General features: G+C 46.9%; 1 protein-coding gene across 1 annotated transcript in view; it reads left to right on the top strand.

The window, feature by feature from the left end:
- LOC142566832 (nose resistant to fluoxetine protein 6-like) overlaps window positions 1-22,099 on the top strand; it is a 339,215-nt gene that overhangs the window by 102,705 nt on the left and 214,411 nt on the right. The window contains exon 2 of the mRNA XM_075677724.1: window positions 17,846-18,084. Within this exon, the coding sequence (XP_075533839.1) occupies window positions 17,846-18,084 (239 nt within the window). The remainder of the gene's footprint in view (window positions 1-17,845; window positions 18,085-22,099) is intronic.

Below are 22,099 nucleotides of genomic sequence, written 5' to 3'. Positions count from 1 at the left end.
GCGGCCGCACACCTTCGAAAACAACGAGCGGGAGACCCCAGTAGGGCAGCATTGTTATATGCTGCCTACTTACAATTCTTGGTATTCTCTTCATGCACAGAATATGTTCCGCAAAGTAGGCACAGATGATGACTTTGCGGGTATGATCGTTCATTTAGAGAACGTGTAATTTTATCTTGGAAACACCTACGCCCGTATTGACACCGTTGGCAGCTGAACGAAGCGGTTGCTCGCGCTACTGTATCGAAGGGGCCTACTCTTGCTACCCATTTGGGATACGAGCCAAGCAGTGCACCTCGGAAGCAAAGTAATGACTCTGCATGACCCATGTTCGTCGCATATAATTTAGGCAAGTGTCGGTGAGTGCGGCGGGCAGCTTTCCGTCGAAAACGGCAACGTACTGATGTCGACACTGCTCCGTCTCGGCACTTCTCGCTTTTTGTGTACGCACTGTACAAAATGGGGAATGGTTTGTTTCAAACCCGTATGGTCAAAACTGAACTGCAGAAGCAGTTTTCTTCATCCTGACGGCTCATTTAGCTTCAGGTCAGTGGCTGAGGCCCGCCAGCAGTAGACGCATGAACTACGCGACTGTGACATAGGCTTAACCTCGGCTGCCCGCGATCAGCATCGGGTCAAACTGTGTGTTCGGATGGCGAGGGCTGAAGCTCATGCAGCCAACAACGCAACACGACTTTCCCCCCATCGCTTGCCCGTCTACAGGGAACGCAACTTTTCGTGGCAGCAACTTCTCACGCCATGCACTAAGCTGACCATCATCGACTCCACGACGCTCTCGTCGCTATCGTCTGCATGAATCCTGCTTGCTCTGCATGGAACACACCTGACGTCATACACAATGTAGCTTGTAACTGAGCAAGTGGTAAGCCAATTAAAGAAATTCATTTGGAAAAAAGATGTTCCACTCTGAAACCTGCTTTTTTGAGGACATTACGAAAGTGTTCAGAGGAACTTACCCAGCGAATTTCATCGACATCCGTTCACATCGAAAAATCGCCGTAGTTGCAGTTAAAAAGGCCCCTCACCAGGCCACTTAGCAAAGTTTGGTTATACGGTTGAAATTGTTCTACGCGCGTAAATTTTTCAATCTAGTTCATTAATCGCCGAGATACAAATATTTCAGTGTCGCGAACCTATGATTTGAGGAGATTCTGTCTACTTGCTCCCATCTAGCCTCCGCGGGCGAAATTCCTTCGCTGCGTTCTCCCATACCATAACGCAAGGATCGCGTGGGGCACATGTCACGGGCCTCGCCTTTTTTTTCGCTCACTTTCTTGCTGGGCGGCGCACCTCTGCGGATGAGGTCGCAAACGAGGTGTAGCGTTTTTCTCGTGTCGCTCGCGTAGCACAGGATTTTGCGTGCTGTGCACGAGAACACTTGACTAGCGGTATAAGTCAGTGCTACGCGAAGATTGAGGCTGACGGAAATGGATCACAGAGCATGATCGCGCGCTGAAACACGGTAGAAAATGACATAGTTTTGCTCTCTGCGCGGGCGACTGCACGACGTGGGAACTAGCACACGAAACGCAAGTACATCTCTCCTGCTAAGGCGCGAAGTAAAACAAAAACAAGCAGACATTCGGTTTCTATGTCTTATTGTTTCTCTAAACTTTAATTCGTCTATTCAAGCAACAGATTCAACAAATAACTGATGTTTCCTGGAATAATTCTGGAAGTCACGCGTCACTATGAGTGACGTCACAGGACTACCATGTACGTAGGCACACTAGCGTCATCGACGCCGCTCTCAGGATGGGAGCGCGCGCGCTCGAAGGGAAGCTACGAATGCGTTTGGTTTGGTATACAAGCTCTCTCCGCAGCGCGTCCCGATGTAAGGCGTAGCAGCAACGGCGGTGATCGCGCATTGCATGCACTACGCTTGTCAGCTCGAAGTGCCCAGTCCTGGGGAGAAGCCTTTTAAGCTGAGGAGAAATTCTTGGCAAATTACGAGAAATTTGCCGACAATGCACACATTTGCGTATGAAAGGTATACTTAATTGCATTCGTTGTGCGCTCAGGCGGCGCCTCATTGCATTTTAGCCAAGGATCCTTCAATGCATTTCCCTTTATCGGTATACATTGTTCAGGAGCAGCAACACTGCTTTGTTTATTATTATTATTATTATTATTATTATTATTATTATTATTATTATTATTATTATTATTATTATTATTATTATTATCTGTGCGTCCTCGGGCTATCTTTGTGACCAAGCTATCACCTCACACCGATCCCTTACAGCTCGCCAGCCACCTCTCATGAGTTGGTGCAAAAGCCCTGCCTTGCACTCGACTAAAAAAATTGGAGGACGCTTAAGCTTCGCCTTCAAGAGTGGAACGCAATCGCGTTACCGCACCCCGTTAGCACCCCCCACTCATTCACCAATCACGTGGTGAGCGCCGAGCAACGCAGCGTTCGGCGCGGCAACGAAGCGTGCGCCTGAGCAAGCGGAACGAACCAAAGAGCTAGGTGTCTCGGAAGGAGAAACGATCTACGCGAGCCAAACATCGTGATCGGCACGGACAGCCGGGCCGCGACATGCCATGAAGTCGGACGCGATTATTGGGCTGACGCCTTGATGGGATCGTCCTCTATCTCGCTTGGGAGCACCATGCAGACGCATGACTCCTCGCCAGCAGCACGGCACACAACCCAGGGGAAGCTTTCCCACCAAACGCGCTACGGCGCAGCGATCACGTCAGAGGCGTCCCGCAACGGACGCTGCACCTACGAATTGCGCTCTGAGCGCAAAGGGGAGCCGCGTCACCTAAACACGAGGGTTTGAGTCACGCACGCTGGAAGTTGGAAGGGGAGAGAGCGAGAAAACTTATTAAACGCAAGGGTATTCGGGCATCCTCGTACCGGTCCCCGCACGGCCCCAACGCACTCAAACGAGACGAAGGGGAGAAGCCGGCGAGTGGCGCGCCACCTGTCGAGGCAGCGCCGTACATGGGGAGGAGGGGGTCTTCTGTGTTTGCCGCAAGATGGCTCTACGTGTGCGCCAATCGCACGAGAAATGTAGCGGAAACCTACTTCGTTACTCGTTTCAAGGCGACTTCTGCAATTTACATGCTCATAATTACCTATATACACCGCAGTATAACTTTCTACGGCACGTTTCTAAGGCAACACCACATTCACTAGAGGCGCTTTTGTCTCCCTTTGAACCATCGAACTCATGGCTGAATGGTAGCGTCTCCGTCTCCCACCCTGGAAACCCTGGTTAGATTCCCACCCAGCCCATCTTGCAAGATGTTTTCATTTGTGAATTGCCGTCCGCCATTTTTCGCTCACGGCCAACGCCGACGACACCGACTTTTCTGCGACGCGAGCTCCTTAATGCAGTCGCGTTAAAACCGAGTGCGATTCCTACGCGTCCTTTCATGCTTCCGTTAAGGGGAACTGCTATCAGCGCCTAAGGGTTCCTTCACTGTGGCCGCGCTCTTGCTTCTACAAGCCCTTTAGAGGAGAACTTTACGATACAATGATACTGAAAAATGTTGAGCGAGAGGAAAAGAAGGATCAGTTATGTGAGAGTTTTCTATCAAAACGTTCGCGGGTTATGCACAAAGGTGAACAAATTTTTCTCCAACTTCATTTCATCTTGATTCCCCATCATCGCCTTAACAGATACCTGGTTTTGCCCCGAAAAACCATCTAATGCATACTTACCGCTCACCTATTTATTATTTATTTATTTAACAACCCTCTCAACCCTCTTGCGACTGTCCTTACAGAGAGGGTAATGAGAAAAATACAGAAAAAATGCACAACATTAATAAGTACACTGGAATCATACATTGGAATCAAACAGTACACTCGTACAGATAGTCATCAAGGGTTTGTTCGACTTTAGACAGATCAGTATGTTCCACAACACAACTGATTCCACATTTCAATTACGTTGCGGAGGAAGCAGTACCAGGATGTATCAGTCTTAGCGTTGTAAGCTTAGATTTGGCGATTGTGGTTAGTTCTGGAGCTCCGCTTACCAGGTGCCAGTATGTATGTTTCTTTCCTAACATTTATTTGGCCTTGGACTATTTGGGGTAACAGTTTCAATTGATTGTTTTTTGTGTGCGCGTTTTTAACAGGTTCAGGTTAGTGTAGCGGAGCATTTTTGTGACTGAATAATACCGTCGACATCGGGAGCATATAAAGCGCACCGCGTACCTCTTAATTGTTCCTGTTTGTTTCTTCAAATAATTTTGATGCGCGCTCTATACCAATGACGCATACTCGAGAAATGGCCTGACAAAAGTTTTGTAAGCAGTTAGTCTGACATCGCATGCAAAAGCCCCTCCAGCTTTTTTTAAAGAAAACATAGCCTCCCGTATGCCTTTGAACAAAGATAATCTGTATCTACGCTCCAAGCTAAGTTTTGCATTATTGTTATTCTCAGGTATTTAAGCCGACTAGTATTTATTTATTTATTTTATTTTATTTATTTATACAAGAACCTGCAGCACCACAAGGGCATTATTGCAGGGGGGGGGGGCAAATTGAAGGAAAATGAACATGTGACAAAAACTTATCATGGCTAAGCACCAGGTGGTAAAAGTAACAAAATACGTAACGTCGATGAGTCATCTCGACGGCAAAACGCTCTTCAGTGAACTCCGGTGCAAAATTACAACACAGAAATGGAAAGGGTACACTATCGCATGAAGCGCAATGCCAGCCAAATGACATAAAGAAAACGGGATGATATCATACTACGGCAGACTGCGCGACAATAAAGACAGAATTTCTGAACACGTTTTACATTCACTAATGTTCTTGGGAAGCCTATTCCAGTGTGCGGAAGCATGTGGAAGAAATGAATTACGGTAGAAATCAGTACGACAGCGCATTAGTATTGAGGAAACATTTCTCACCAATAGTATATGTAAGCAAGGAACAGCATTGTTTTGTTCCTGTGGTTATGTGTATGTACATTGATTCAGCATAATTTATTTCCATACTCCATTTCTTGCACCATACGCTTAACGCCTGTAAACAGTTATTAATTTTAAAACGACAGAAAGTTGAGCTGGTTGGTAAGGATTCATAATGCAAAAAGGGGTAAGGCGCGCAGACACGGACACAAGAGAAGTGGACAGTCCCACTTGACCAACCTGACTGGTGCTCTTTTCTGTTATCAGCCTTGTGTCCAAAGTTTGTAGACAACAGGCAGCGTTCATTTAGGCTGTGATCTCGAAATTATGTATCCCTCTTTATGCGAAGTTTATCATGAAGGAGTAGAACCTTTGCTTTCTTGGCCGTTTCTGCGGCTGCGCTTTCCCATAGTTTTCTGCCTATGTCTAATCTTCCTTTGGCATAGTGAGAGATAACGCGCCGAATAGTACCACTCAGCCTTGCAGCTTTTTTCAGCACGTTTTCTTTTTCTCTGGCTGGTCAACAGTTTTTGGTTGGAGTTTACCAAGCCCATGAATTCGCTTGACTGTATGAACCTGTACACCCATGGTCTTCTGAAAAATATTCTCCAGTACAAGTTCCTTTAGTTTTTACTGTTTCTACACCAGAGTCAGTCTCGGTCTCAGTGACACCAAAGACTAGGAAATTGTTGCGTCGGCTTCTATTCTCGCAATCAACTAGCTTTGTAGCCACTTGGTGAATTATACTTTCTAACTTCCCAGTTCTGCTATTCATTGCATCAACTGCATCAAAGAGGCCCTATACCCTTTCTGTCTTTGCGCTAAATGTGACAATTTCAATCAAGTTTTGTGACAAGACCGCGATTCTTCTTCACTGAAATCAAAGGGGGTCCTGATTTCGATCAATCAAATTATTGAGATACGTTCCGGGCCCAGATTTAGAATGTGCAACGGAATGTGTCTCGGTGGAGATTTTTGGTGCTGGTAGAAAAAGGCTATTAGTGGGGAATTTCTACCTTGCATTTGAAACGAATATTAAGATGTACATGACTATTCTAGCCGCTATTGAAAATGTTATATAGGCTCATGCTAACCATAAGATGCTCATAATTGGTGATTGCAATACGCCTGGCATTTTCTGGCAAACTGGTGAAATTTCAACTCATTATTTTTACTTATCTTCAAAGTGCAAATCGTTACTCGATTTCATATCTTTGACATCTCTGTGCCAATTTAACAATATCCTGAACCCTTTTGGCAATGTACTAGACCTTTATGCTTTAGTGACGCAGGAGCTGTGAATGTGTCCTGTGGCGATTTTCCCCTTTTAAGCCAGATAAATATCATCCGCCGCTTCATATTTCATTATAATTCGTGGTACATAGTAGCAGGAGATTAAATGATACAGCAACACCTCGGTCTTTTAATTTCTCAAGCGGAGATTACATTAGCCTTTAGCACTATCTCAATAACGCGGACTGGTCCTCAGTCGTAGAAATATAGTAGATGTTAATGACCAAGTCACGGCATTCACGAATATTCTTCCAACTAAATGAAGAACTATATACCACTAAAAAGTGCTAGACGCTCTAAATTTCCCGCTCGTTGTCTGTTGAACTGAAAACAGCCTTGAAGCTTAAAGGCCGTGCTCAGAGAAACGCAGCGTAGAATACAGGAACACCGGCATATAGATTTTAAAATGTACAGCGCACTCTCTAAACGTCTTTTCAAGCGTGATTATTCGTCTATATAGCACAAATGGAAGCTGGTACTTCAAAAATGCAAAGTCTTTCTGGAGACACGCTCGCGAAGAGTAATTCAACAATACGAAACAAGATACCTCTCTTCTTGGCGGCGACAACCAACCTGTTCCAGATGTCGCGGGCGCCTTCGCTCTACACTTCGAGTCTGTGTACGGTGAAGGCTACAGTGACGAAGCTAGTGAGCTTTCCAATCAGCCTTCGCTGGATTCAAGTCTATCAGTCCCAGAGGAACTTCTGTTTAAGATCATCAAACGCTTAAACCCGTCTTTTCCGTGTGGTCCTGGTGATATTCCACCTCCTTTGCTTAAGACGTACTAGTCGTTGCTTGTTCCAGTACTTGATTTTATTTTTAATTCTGCTTTAAAGACGAACACATTCCCAAAGGCTTCGAAAAGAGCGCGGGTAATTCCTGTCTTTAACTCAGGTGTAAAAGCTGCTGCCATTAAGTATAGGCCTATTTCTCTCCTATGCGCAGCATTGAAATTATTCGTGTCAACTCTGCACTGAATAATTTCACTCTCTATTAAAAATACTATCATTCCTCTGTGACGTGGTTTCGTATCAGGACGTTCCACAACTACCCAACTAGTTAGCTTCATGATGCGTGCCTTTCAAGCAGTGCATAAAAACGGAAAGCTTGATGTCATTCATTTTGACCTCAGTAAGGCGTTTGATGTCGTCTCCCACAAAATACTCCTTCAAAAGTTCAAACAACTTGATCTACACCAATCTATCACAGCGGTGATAAGAAACTACCAACGCGACCGGTACTGCTACGTTAGCGTAAATGGTTCGTCGTCAGAACTTCATGCGGTCACAAGTGGAGTTCCTGAAGGGTCCGCTCTGGGCCAACTTCTTTTCTCGATCTTTATTAACGAGGTTTCGGCCGTCGTTCAAAATTAATCAATTTTCTTATATGATGCTGACGCGAAACTTTTGAAAGTGGTAAAAATTCCTTATGGTACCACAGCACGGAGCATGAGAGGAGAGTTGAGTTCCGTAGTTCACTACAATTCTCGTACAGCTTTGTGAGTATTGTATGGAGTGGATGCTAGGGATTTCAGAACGAAAAATTATTGAGTGCAGTGCAAGAAACTCAACCTACCGGTCATGTTTATTGGATCTACTAAGTGGCAGAGGACAGCAAGAGCGTATACCTCAGAACTATGCTACCAAAATATGTGGACACCCAAACCTAAAAAATACCCATTACTGCCTAGATGAACTAAGGTCTCCAAAAACAACACTCGCTCTATATGCAGTTACAAGTCCTGCACCGTAACGTACTGTCACCAAAATTTCCCCTGCATACTAGCAAAAGCATGGGTCACTATTTCTTTGTTTGAAGTATGTGGGGGTTCTCGTGTTCACAAATTTCACATATAGCGATCTTTAGGATTCAGACAATTATTGTGATTATTTTTGCGTATTTGGTTATGTTTGGCGTGATATTTCTTTTTTTTATATTCGGGGTTCTCGAACATGCATGCACCTGTTTAAATGCATACACGAGCGTTGTCACATTCGTCGCCGTCGATCTCCCATCGTGGCGACCAACAATCGAGCCTCTGACCTCGTGCTCGTTAGCAGAAGACCACAGGAGCAATGTTTCAGGGTCTGATAGTTCCTGCCCAAGAGAAGGTAAAAAGGCAAGGCTGGGTTAAGCAACGGCCTCGCCTGGCTTTCGTTTGCTCTGCATGCTGTACGTTAAAAGCCTGCCCTAAGTCACGATCGCAACGCATCTCCCAGAGTAGCGAACTGGTTTACTTTACCTTACGGCGAGCTCTGCACCGATGGCAGTGCACGATCAAGGACGGCGTGCCCCGCTTCCCGCTGATGCGTTCACCCTGGCGGAGGCTGCCTTCCGCAGCCTTCTCACTTCGCGCAAAGCCTTGGATAAAAGCTCCGTTAGACAACAGTGAGATGGGAACAGCAGAGGGATGCACACGTAAACGCGACAAGAAGCTGAGCTGAGAGAGGAAAAGATGGATCAAGATCGCGTAGAATTAGGAATTCAGGTTTCACTAGAAAAGAAGGGCCAAACGTCCATGGTCACCCGCTTTCAAATTATATCAAAAACACGTGTTCTTCTTTTCCATTCACTCATTTAATTTCTTCTGTGCTGAGCAGAATAATAAAACGTGAATATGGTCTCTGTCTCCTATGGCCGGCCGATCATTACCTATTTATTTCGGTATGCTGGGTGCTATAATTACGGCAGTGGGTGAACAATAAGAAAATATGCAGACACCGGCAATGCACTCGATATATAAAGAAAGAAACAAGGCAAGAAATCAATAAAAATTCTCTAAATGCAGCGGCCCAGAAACACTGTCACAGTCACGGAAGCACCGACACTATACTTTTCTCAATTTGCAAACTTTTTTAGTGTCGTCTGCTTTACACAAAACTGGTCAAGCATGTTGCATTCCCTGATTAGTTGAGGGAAAATAGAAGCACGAAACGCACTGTTAGTGCAAGAGACTCTGTGTACATTGAGTCATGCGTTTGGCGCACTTTGCCTTTTTACGTTAACGAGAGCTACGACGTTAGTTTGAAGGTGACCGTTCAGCAATCCATAAAAGAACGTTAGGTGATGTATCTTAGCTCAGTCGCACACTGCAGCTAACCTCGTGCGATGCACAAGCTCGATAGGCTAAATAGGCTCGCTTGGAGCGGTTAAATATTACTGCCTTGCGCTGTACGCTCTCAAGTACCGAAAAGCTGGTATTTGCGGATGGAAGCCACACTATATTTGCATATTCCAGCATTGGTCAGGTAATTGTTACGTATGACAAGTGATGCGTTTCTCGAAAAGCGTTCCAGAAGATTCGTTTAAGGAAAAATAACTGGTTGATTGCTTTATTTCGTCAGGTGTTCTACATGTGCTGTCCAGGTAAGGTCCGATGTTATTAAAGCCCCTGAGTATTTGTACTGAGTTACTGCTTTAAGGGTAACCCCGTTAAAGGAGAATGGGAATAAAAGTTTATTATTATTTGTTACAGTCACTCTGACCGTTTTTCATATTCCGAATCAGCTACTATCTGCTAGTGTCGACACCCCTGCGCTACATTGTTCAAAGAATAATTTGGGGTCACTTGGTCGTTACGGTCATTGATTTCACTGCACAGCATGCAACCGTCCACGGATGACCTATTTTACCATCAACGGTTCCTACAATGTCGTCTATGAATAGCAGGAACAAGAGCGGAACCAAAAAGGATCCCCGCGGGACACCCGAAACGACCCTGACTGGGTCGGAACTATGTCCGTTGTATTGCACGAACTGGTAGGGATCTGAAACGTTACCACTAATTAACGTAACTATGGCGACATTGCCAAGTTTATCTATAAGTTTGGAGATGAGTTTAGCATGCGACACATGAGAAAGGCCTTTGAGAAGTCTCAGAAGTTATATCAATTCCTGAGTACTCATTAAGGGCCAGCGTAAAGGAATCCGTCGCTTCGATAACTTGGGCTACAGTAGATAGCCCACTTCTGAAACCACCATTCAGTGCAGGATGTTCCACATCCACCCACCATGGCTCGGAGGGGCACTGGCTAACACTCACAGGGCTAGTTCTAGTAAACATAAAATACCCAAGTTAATGGACAGATTGATCGCCGTCGCCGTAGCACATTCGTTAGTGCAACGCACGCATAATGCGGAGGTTATGGGCTTGGATCCCACCGGCGTCACCTTTCCGCCAAGTTTCTCTTTAGTGATGCGAAAGTGTCCGGTGGCCCACTGAGCTAAAAAGCCGGCAGCAGCAACCAAACGGCACCGCATTGCCCGATGGCTGCGAGGGCAAGTCACGCGCTCGCCTGTGGCCCTGCTGGCCCCGGCCTCGACGAACGGGCGAAACGGAGCTTCCGCGCGTCAGGGCACCGCCGCGACCCTCGCTCTCGGAAACCTGCGCGTTCCATGTACGCGCAAGCTCTCGCCTGCGTTCCAACTGCGCCTCCGCATAACCCCACGCACGCTTGGGGACGCGCGCGAGCTCGCGTCTACGTACCTTGCTATTGCCGCGCCTCGCGAGGAATGGTGGTTTGCATCCACAAAGACGCGCGACTGCGCGCGCTCGCTGGGATCATTCATAGACGCCTTGGATGGTGCCACTTCGTACTTTGTTGTTGACAGTGTTTCAAAATGATTCGATAGCTAAAACGTAATTGTTATATTTGTAGAGATGTTAGACCAGCGCAAAAAAAAGGAAATAATAAGCCTTTTCTTGCATGATATAAATCTCCTTCAGTGAGAGTTGAATGTACTGCGCACCGAAAGGACCGCTCAGGGGCGTTGAAACGGGCATTAATTATTTTGCAGTCACCACTCGTGAATGCTTAGTTGCCCTCGAAGCAGAACTTAAAGCGAAAAGCTTTACTTGATGGAAAATTGATCTTTCATTCATTTCCAGCGCTTGAAAGAAATAGTAAAAATAAAGAGAAGAGAAAAGACGGAAGGGTACGTAGGATGTTGGCCTTCAACTGATAGTAGTACATGCAAAGGTACAGGTCTGTATATATGCAGGGCGTTCCAACAACCATGCACCAATAATTACAAATATGCAAATGCCACGTAGCTTACCCGAAGCTTGGAGATAATCATATTTTTTTTCTTGTATTCCGCCTAATTGCATAATTATTTTGAGTTATTTATTCACCTTGTCAAATATTATCATTAGATGAAAAGTGTGAATGAGAAAATTGTGGAGCAACAGAAAAGCTACTGAAAGCGCTTTCTGTCGCTCGATACGTGCTCCATAAAAATGTTTTTCCGAGTGTGAAAGAAGCCCGCAAACACACGCAAAATTGACGCTCGTCTGGCCATTCGAGACACTTTGCGTGTATTCGAGGGCTTCTTTCAAGCTCGCGAAGACCCGCCGTGGTTGCTCAGTGGCTATGGTGTTAGGCTGCTGAGCACGAGGTAGCGGGATCGAATCCCGGCCGCGGCGGCCGCATTTCGATGGGGGCGAAAACACCCGTGTACTTAGATTTAGGTGCACGTTAAAGAACCCCAGGTGGCCGAAAATTCCGGAGTCCTCCACTACGGCGTGCCTCATAATCAGAAAGTGGTTTTGGCACGTAAAACCCCATAATTTAATTTTCTTAAGCTCGCAAAAACATTTTTATGAAGCACGTATTCAGCGACAGAAAGTTGTCTGGAGTTTGTCATGTTGCCCTACAAATTTTTTCGCTGAGAATTTTCATTTATTCACAATATTTAAAAAGTTGTATAATTAATTTAGGGTAAATATGTAGCTAGACGAAATGCAGAAAGTAATTTCAGTATCTCCAAAGAATGGCATACGTTACCTTCATTGTGTCCAGCTACGTGGAATTTGCATATTTAGAAATCTTGGTGCTGATAGATGGGGCATCCTGCATACCGTTGTCCCAGTTAATTTGGACAAAGATTTAAAAGAAGAATGATGAGTTCTAGGGAAATCGTACTGACTGCATAGCAGCCGCAGTCTTGTGTACTTAAATTCAGTATATTTTTCATCACGAGAGAGAGAGAGAGAGAGAGAGAAATAAACTTTATTGTTAGACCAGGCTTCTTGAGCCCAAAGGTAGGTGGCCTCCTCAGTCCAGGTAGCCATGGCTCACTGCCGCCGCCCGAGCCCTGTTCACCAACCGTAGCTGGCTGTCAGGGTCTTGCGTCACCAGCAGAGACTCCCACTGGTCTTCGGATTCTTCCGCCATATCCGCTTCTTCCTGCATGTTATCGCCTGGTGGTGATGACCGTGGTACTTCGCGGTTATTTCTGCACTCCAGCACCATATGGCGCAAGCTGTTGGGCGTTCCCGGTGGGCAGAGCTTGCAGTCTCGCCCGTAGATGCCCGGATACATGGCGTGCAGCAGTGTTCCATGCGGGTAGGTTCCAGCCTGGAGTCTTCTCCAGGTTACCGCTTGCTCCCTACTCATCCTCTTAAGCGCGGGCGGGTAGCGACGCCTCTGCTTCCTGCAGTGCGCCAGGATGTCCGAGTACTTCTTGGATATCCGTTCATCATCCTCGTCGCAGTCGTTGGTCCGTGTTCTCTGCGTGACGGAGATGGCTCGGCGTGCACGATCCCGAGCCGCGGCGTGCGCCGCCTGGTTCCCCGCGAGAGACTCGTGTCCCGGCGTCCAGAGGATTTGTGCTGTTTCTATCTCGGTGTTGGTCAAGTCCTGAAGTGCTGCCTTTCCGATCCTTCCGTTCATATACCTCCCGCATGCTTCTTGCGAGTCCGTCACCACGGTAACCAGGGTCTTCTTGCACGTTGCGATGACCAGGTCTATGCCCAGCTTCTCCGCTGTGCTCGCGTCCTTGGCACGTATGGATGTGGCTGTGTGTCGTTCGCCCTTCTCGTCGACCACGCCGATTGCAAGTTGTTCGTTTGTTCTGTACACAGCTGCGTCCGTGTATCTCACATTTTCTGCTTTGCTGTTTGTCCGTTCCAGTATGTGCTTGAGTGCCTGTATTCTCGCCTGTCTCCTTTCATTGTCCTACTCGGCATGCATGTTTCTGGGAATGGTATTTATGGGTAGCTTGTCCCTGATCTCGTGTGGGATACGCTGAGGTAGGTGCCTCTCATCCTCGACTTGGTAGCCCAGCTCATGGATCAGGGCTCTTCCCGTTTTCGTTAGCTTTAGTCTCTCCAGTTGGTTGACGTTGTGCGCTTCCACGAGCTCTTCCCACGTGTTGTGAAATGCCATTTCGAGTAGTTTCACTGTCGATGTTTCACAGGCCCAACGCAATCCTGTAGGATTTTCTGATGAGGGCGCTTACTTTTTCACGAAGTGTTAATTATTTGCATTTAATTAGTGAAGTTTTTATTTAATGCTTGAATCGCAATTATGTCAATTACAAAGTTGTAATTTTAAAGTTGCGCACAAGCACGAGCGCTCAAGTTGTTTAGAGGGCAAATTTCGACGCAGTCACACTTTAATGCACCCCGATTTTCGTTTTCAATTTGAAAATAACCCTTAATTCAACATAATCATCAGTGACTCTGAACGCCAAATCAGGCAATGTGGAAACTGAGCATGTCGGTTGCGCGAAAGAGGCAACCCTGCTATCACATAGACGGGAACGTTCTCTAACGAAAAACGCTACATACTTTGAAACGAACCGTCGTAGCCAGTCGTAGCAGACGCTGATGCCACACGTTCTGCCTCTCAAGCAGCAGTTCAGCCACGTGCCGTGTCAGTTCTGCAGCGACAAGCCATTATTCACAACCATCACGCATTTTTAACAAAGATTTTTCATTTGCATTTGCGGCGCACTGGGAGTCGCTATTTCTAAACTGAGGCTGGAAATTCAATAATGGACATCGTCAAGTTTTAATTACGGTGAACAACCACACTGCCACAATGCAAGTAACGAAATTGACTGTTTATTGGGCGAACCTGTGCTCAGGAAAGTCAGCAACACTCACCATAATGACAGCGGTGAGCACATTAGTCGATCATCGAAATCTGATCAGCGGGTCAAGCCCGTCGGCCTTTATACGGGGCTCGTCGAAGGATCCAGCCTTATCGCTGGTTCTCGACAGACCTTCCATAATTCGCATCACGCATACAGTCTGATTACGCAAGGTTCGGCCAGAACATGCACAACCGATAGAATCAATCTCAATATTGCAACAAGAAAAAAGCATGTAGGCGTGACTTTTGCACAGATGGATAACTTTAAGCTGTATGGGAAGCCGGTACGATGAGCTTAGCTAGCGGTGGTAAAGACGGCCACTCGGAGCACCAGGAAGCAGGGCCTGTGGCCGTGCTGTGAGCGGCTCAAATGCGCTTCCCAGAAAAGACCTGTCAATATCTCCAAGTCAGTGCGATTTTCAAAGAATACAATAGAGTGTGACTGCCTCGAAATCTGCCCTAAAAGAAAAAGGCCCCTGGTTCTAAAACCAATTAATGAACCAGTTCTTGATAATTAATATTCTGAAGCTACATTATTAGCACCAAGGTATGTCCGCATCTGCTCACAACTCAACTGCAATTACGTCAGGTCTGCTACGCTCATGGCTGCTTTATAAAAAAACTGTATAATCTAAAACAGAACTTGCTGCATAAAAATTTCAGTAAGATTGTGACTTCGATGACGGATATCACATAGATTGCAAGATATTACTCGTGGTATAGGATGCAAGTAAAAAGGGACTTTGCACATGGCCATTAGTTTTATAAAAGTTACCCGCTTCATTAAAACTTTGCTTTACAAAGGTACGAATACGTTCGTTGGATCTGAATAATTCTTTCGTATTATTTTGCAAGAATAATGTAAATTCTGTGGTTTTACGTGCCAAAACCGCGATATACTTATGAGACACGCCCGTAGTGGGGAACTCCAGATTAATTTTGACCACCTGGGGTTCTCTAACGTGCGCCCAAAGCGCGGTACACGGGCGTCGTTGCATTTCGTTCCCATCGCAATGCGGTCGCCATGGACTGTATTCAATCCCGCGCCCTCAGGCCTAAGAACACAACGCCACTACGCCACCAAGGCAGGTCATAAGCAAGTCGTATACCGATGCGCCCCGACGGTAACGCAGCAGACCCTTTTCCGTCATTTTCTGTCGGCTTACAGTATTCACTCTAAATTCATCCTTTCAATTCAGCTGAAGGATGTCATGGCGCAGCAAGTTATGTTTATTAAGAGTTGGGTACTCTTTAAATGCGTTTTTGCATGCACTGACATTAAGATTTAATTTAGCGAACAGCTCGAAATATATTCTTGTATCCACCAACATCAGTTATTTACCTATGTAAGAAAAGTTTACGTAAGCGTGTTTAAAATAGAAAAGGCAACAAAAAATCGAAGCAGAAGAGATGGCTGGACATAATTGCCTACCAAGAACATAAGTATTGTGACTGCATGCGTATGTAGTGCAAGATATTGATGAACTCTGACGTCATAATCTAAGGATGGAAAAGGAGCGACATCGCAGTAGAGGGGCCTCGATTAGCTATGATTACCTGATAGTATTGTTTCTTTACTTATTTCTTTCTGTACATATACAGAAATCCGAACAAAAGCGAAAGCCTCAACAGTCTGACGGGGGTTTGTGCTCCAAATACCGTTTGGCACGCACGCCTAATACAGATAGTCAAGGAACACTTATGCTGAACTTAACTTCTTATACTGAACTTAAGAAAAGGCAATTCGTACAATAACTCTGTCATCACTGGTATAAAGAATATGAACAATAACACAATGTTACGAAAATGTTGCAGATCGAACGTGACCTGTTGGAATCTAAACACAGTGAAGCTTACGTGGCAGTATTCACGCGCACATTCTCATCTGCCTCAAGGAGGCCCCGAACGAGGAGCTCCGCAATGCAATGCACCTTTGAATGCAACCAAGGTTATAGGGGTTCATAGAGGCAAGCTGTCTTTCTGCGCCATTTGTTTGCGGTATTCGGCCTCGCCTTGGAGGCGCAGATATAACCGTCCACGCGGTTGCCAGGTGGAACGATGCGAGGCCATCTCCGGGGCCCTTTCTCCCCCTTCACCGCTGCTCTCCGTCTCGCGGCCGCCTCGCACTCTCCGCCAGTGCTCCGCGACGACCATGCACCAGCCGGCTGACCCCTTTGCCTTCCACTGCTTCGGGTAACGCAGTGTGAGCCGTCCCTCTTAGATGGCGCCGCCGTCCCACTGCCGAGTGTGAGCTATGAGGCGATAACGCACGAGCAGCAGAAAACAGTGGCGTTCTGGAAAGTCCGGGATGGTTCGCAAAAAAAGTCAGGGTCAAGCATTGATTGCTATAGCAAATTATTAGACAGCTATACCAAGTAAGGATAGTCGTCTTATAAACTGCACAAACAGCTGTAAACGCTCGTTCACTCACTAAATCAACAATCACGTTGTCCCACGCGCACAGGCACAGAAAAAGACATCTCACTGGCTAACCTCGGACGCTCGCTGTCACAACGCAGGCGTGAACAAAAGTGGCCCCAAGGGCGAGCCGAATTCCCCTTCGAGCAGCCTCTCGCTTCAATACGCACTAGGCGCGCGAGAACACAGCGCGCACGAAGCTATCAGCTAGATGTCTCTGGTCGCTTAGCCTTCTAACCCAGCACAGATTGCCTCCAAGATAGGACGCGCGCGGCCGTGCTCAAACGCTGCAGCTGGAGTGGAAGAGGAGATGCGCAAAAACGGGCCCCCTTCTGACGCAATAGTTCTGCGGAAACCCGCAAGGTGGAGAGAAGTAGTTAATAAAGGAAAAATTGGAGGACGCTTAAGCTTCGCCTACAAGAGTGGAACGCGACAGCGTTCCCGTCGACCCGCCAAGGGGTGTTAGACAATGGGCTACGGCGCAGCAACTACGCGCCCCGCATCGGACGCGGTGAGCGTCGAGCAACGCCGCGTTCGGCGCGACAACGAAATGTGCGCCTGAGAAAGCGACGCACGCCTCAGCCTTAGAAACAGCTAGTTTCTAAGGCAACACCGCGTTCACTAGAGGCGCTTTTGTACCGCTTTGAAGCATCGAACTCGTGGCTCAGTGGTAACGTCTCCGTCTCACACTCCGGAGACGCTGGTTCGATTCCCACCCAGCCCATCTTGCAAGTTGTTTTTTATTCATGAAGTGCCTGCTGGGATTTATCGCTCACGGCCACCGACACCGACGCCGACGACACCGGCTTTTCTGCGACACGAGCTCCTTAACGCTGTCGCGTTAAAAATCAGACATCCACCCGTTCTTAGCAATTGCTACAAAGGAAACCCACACGGGCTCCTCGAAAGAAAAGCCTCGCAGTTGAAGAAAAAGTAGTCCTGGTCCTGGACTTGAACCCGGGACCACCGCTTTCCGGGGCAGCCGCTCTACCAGGCTTTCCTTTTTCGAGGAAACCGTTTGGGTTCTTTGTAGCAATTGATACGAACGGGTGGATGTCTGTTTTTCCCTTTTGTACTTCCCCCGTCTCCCCGCCTGCTAGCACACGCGCATTTCCGCAATGAGCCTCAATGCGTTGCTGCCTAAAAAAACAGCAAGAGTGAAGCGCGCCGCTCTTCCTGTACTTCTTGTACTGCCCCTTCTTGCCATGCAAGTGGAGATTATTATTTGTGAGAAATTTCACAGACATCACTGCTAGGGGTGTTCTTTGTGAGTAATATATTTGTGCGAAAATCACAAGAAAATTGCCTTGTCAGTGGATTTTTGTAAAAGTGATCTCTATATTCCTCTGCAGTGCTGGATGCATCGGGAAAAATTCCCAGTGGTTTCTCTGACGGCAGCCTGGCGGAACTGGGAGACTACGATCTGTGCCTTCGCCTTGTGGTCCACAAAAGTACGCAGTCCGGCACAGGCGAGGAGCTCTTCCGCGGACAATACTGCAGCTTCACTCTCGACCCTCCGCTTCCCCCGAGACCACCAGTGATAAGGAACACCCAGCCACTCATCGACAGCAGCAGTTTCGCCAATCACTCGGTGCGACCACTTTTAGTGTTCAAGAAGGCCTTTGCCAATCAGTTCCACGAGTAAGATGTGATTAGTGACCTTCCAATATCAGCAATCGCAATATAAGCGACGCAGCAGAGGGTGCTAAGAATCACAGGTTCCGGACAGGCCGCTATTGGAACCTGAACGTTTAACGCTAGAACGTTATCTAGTGAGGAGAGTCTAGCAGGGCTAGTGGAGGAATTAGAGGGCAGTAAATTGGATATAATAGGGCTCAGTGAAGTTAGGAGGATGAAAGAAGCATATAAAGAGAGAGAGAGAAAGGCAAAGGAAAGACAGGGATGTTAACCAGAAATTACCTCCGGTTGGTTACCCTGTACTGGGGGAGGGGCAAGGGGATGCAATAGATGAGAAAGAAAGAAGGATAAAAAAAGGAAAAAAAAACCTAAGCACACACACGCACGTACACAAGAACTATTTCTGTGGGCACTGTCAGGCAGCCCGCAAAGGCGTTCCTAGTCTTACGCAGTGTGACCGTACAGTCCTACGTCACACAGTGTACAGTCACAGTTTGTCAGATAAAGTGCTGCAAAACGGGCACGTCCTGCGCTACCGGGGCATAGCGGAGAGACGAGAACTAGGAATCGGATTCCTGATTAATAAGGATATAGCTGGTAACATACAGGAATTCTATAGCAATAACGAAAGAGTGGCAGGTCTTGTTGTGAAACCAAATAGGAGTTACAAATTCAAGGCCGTACAGCTCTACGCCCCTACATCAAGTCATGATGACCAGGAAGTAGTAGGCTTCTATGAAGACATGGAATCGGCGATAGGTAAAGTCAAAACAAAATGCACTGTACTGATGGGCGACTTCAATGCCAAGGTAGGCAAGAAGCAGGCTGGAGACAAGTCAGTAGGGGAATATGGCATAGGCTCTAGGAATAGCAGGGGAGAGTTATTAGTAGAGTTTGTAGAACACAATAATGACACGTGTACTTGTCTTTATCGGGGGACACGTCTCGCCGCCTAAAGGCCAAAATACATGGAGCGAACTTTCACGACGAAGTTCGGGCGGCAGAAAATCTGCCGCGGCGCGACGCCGTATTTTCGTCGGGCTGCGCTACATGGAGCGAAGACAGGCCGGCCACCGCCGGCGAGTCGCTGCGTTGTTATCAGAATGGCTAGACGAGGCAAATGCGCTGTCGTGAAACACTTGACAAAAAGAAACTTTAACGACAATTATTATCGCTTTTGAATTTCGGAACAATCTAAAAACGCGTAAAATTTTGTTTAGAAATGATTTCTAGTCTTTTTTATGTGTTTGAGACATTCATGTGCCGATGTAGTTTAAAGAAAGCGGCGATGCTATGCGCTGTGGCAGTGGCAACACTGGGCGGGTAAACAACTTTCGGCTCCTCCAACTCCGCGGCGCTGTTCTTTGGCTCAACGCGCGCGCGGCCGAAGCAAGCAGACCCGAAAGTAGCGCACCTGAGGTTGTCTAAACATGGCTGTTATTAACTTGTTAAATTCCAGCCGCGCCGCTTTGGATGCCATGAATACGAAAAGCGGGAGACCGGCGTGAACGATAGAGCGGGATCGGGATACACGGACAAGCGGGGAAGCCTAGCCGGAAGTCGGGGCGGATAGCGAGACCTGATTGGCTCGCTTTGGGGCGTCGCTCGTTTGCCGCTTCCGGTATCGTCGCCGCCCGACGAACTTTTCTGCGCCAGCTGGATCGGCGGCGAACGACGTTTTCTCCGCCGCCGCGCGTCGCGCGTACGCCGCCGGGCGTCGAACGCCGACTATTCTTCGCATATTCGCTCCATGTATTCTGGCCTTAAGAAATGTTAACGCACAGCGCGGAACGCGCCTGCATGCATCCGAAGTTTCTGGAAAATTATCGATGCTTCTATCCCCTGTCTGTTGTCGCCAAACCTTATGTTATCTGATTTCATCGCGTGACGCGAATGGTGTAGAACTTTGTGGAAGACACGCTGGTCCAAGCGATTAGTCTGGAACATTCGACGACTGCTGTATAAAAGCCGACGCACTTGACCCGCTGATCAGATTTTCGACGATCGCCGACAGTGTTCGCCGCTATTGTTGTGCTATAAGTGTAGCCTGTTTTTGTGGGCACAGGTTCGCCCAATAAAAGTTAGTTTTGCCTTTCACAGTATTGCTACTGTGTTTTCCAACGTCACCACCACGTGACAATAATATGCGGATAATGAATACCTTCTTCCGGAAGCGCGATAGCCGAAAGTGGACGCGGAGGAGCCCGAATGGCGAGACTAGAAATGAAATAGATTTTTTTACTTTGCGCTAACCCTGGCATCATACGAGATGTGGACGTGCTCGGCAAAGTGCGCTTCAGTGACCATAGGATGGTAAGAACACGAATTAGCCTAGACTTGAGGAGGAAACGGAAGAAACTGGTGCATAAGCCGATAAATGAGTTAGCCGTAAGAGGGACAATAGAGGAATTCCGGATCAAGCTACAGAACAGGTATTCGGCCTTAACTCCGGAAGAGGACCTTAGTGTTGAAGCAATGAACAACAATCTTGTGGGCATCATTAAGGAGTGTGCAATAGAAGTCAAAAGAATAGTGGTAACTCCGCTAGACAGGATACCAGCAAACTATCGCAGGAGACGAAAGATCTGATCAAGAAACGCCAATGTATGAAAGCATCTAACCCTACAGCTAGAATAGAACTGGCAGAACTTTCGAAGTTAATCAACAAGCGCAAGACTGCTGACATAAGGAAGTATAATATGGATAGAATCGAACATGGTTTCAGAAATGGAGAAAGCTTGAAGCAGCGAAGAAGAAACTAGGAATAGGCAAGAATCGGATGTATGCGTTAAGAGACAAAGCCGGCAATATCATTACGTATATGGATGAGATTGTTCCAGTGGCTGAGGAGTTCTGTAGAAATTTATACAGCACCAATGGCACCCACGTCCATAATGGAAGAGAGAATAGTCTAGAGGAATTTGAAATCCCACAAGTAACGCCGGAAGAAGTAAAGAAAGCCCTGGGAGCTATGCAAAGGGGGAAGGCGGCTGGGGAAGATCAGGTAACAGCAGATTTCTTGAAGGATGGTGGGCAGATTGTTCTAGAAAAATTGGCCACCTTGTATACGCAATGCCTCGTAACTTCGAGCGTACCGGAATCTTCGAAGAACGCTAACATAATCCTAATCCATAAGATAGGGGACGACAAAGACTTGAAAAATTATAGACCGATCAGCTTACTGTCCGTTGCCTACAAAGTATTTACTAACTTAATCGCAAATAGAATGAGGAACACCGTAGAACACTGTCAACCAAAGGAGCAGGCAGGATTCCGTAAAGGCTACTCAACAATAGACCATATTGACACTATCAATCAGGGGATAGAGAAATGTGCGGAATATAACCACCCTTTATATAGAGCTGCCATTGATTTCGATAAAGCGTTTGATTCAGTCGAAACCTCAGCAGTCATGGAGGCATTGCGTAATCAGGGTGTAGACGAGCCATATGTAAAAATACTGAAAGATATCTATAGCGGCCCCACAGCCACCGTAGTCCTCCATAAAGAAAGCAAGAAAATCCCAATAAAGAAAGGCTTCAGGCAGGGAGATACGATCTCTCCAATGCTATTGACAGCGTCTTTACAGGAGGTATGCAGAGACCTAGATTGGGAAGAATTGGGGATCAAATTTAATGGAGAATGCCTTAGTAACTTGCTATTCGCTGATGATATTGCCTTGCTTAGTAACTGAGGGGACCAACTGCAATGCATGCTCACTGACCTGGCGAGGCAGAACAGAAGGGTGGGTCTAAAACTTAATCTGCAGAAAACTAAAAAGTCTCGTCTAACAGTCTCGGAAGAGAACAGCAGTTGAAGATAGGTAGCGAGGCACTGGAAGTGGTAAGGGAATACATCTACTTAGGACAGGTAGTGACTGTGGATCCGGATCGTGAGACTGAAATAAGCAGAAGAATAAGAATGGGCTGGGGTGTGTTTCGTAGGCATTCTCAGATCACGAACAGCAG

This window comes from Dermacentor variabilis, unplaced genomic scaffold (assembly GCF_050947875.1).
Source record: "Dermacentor variabilis isolate Ectoservices unplaced genomic scaffold, ASM5094787v1 scaffold_13, whole genome shotgun sequence".
NCBI classification, from domain to species: Eukaryota; Metazoa; Arthropoda; class Arachnida; order Ixodida; family Ixodidae; genus Dermacentor; species Dermacentor variabilis.
This window is presented reverse-complemented; position numbering and strand designations above follow the sequence as displayed.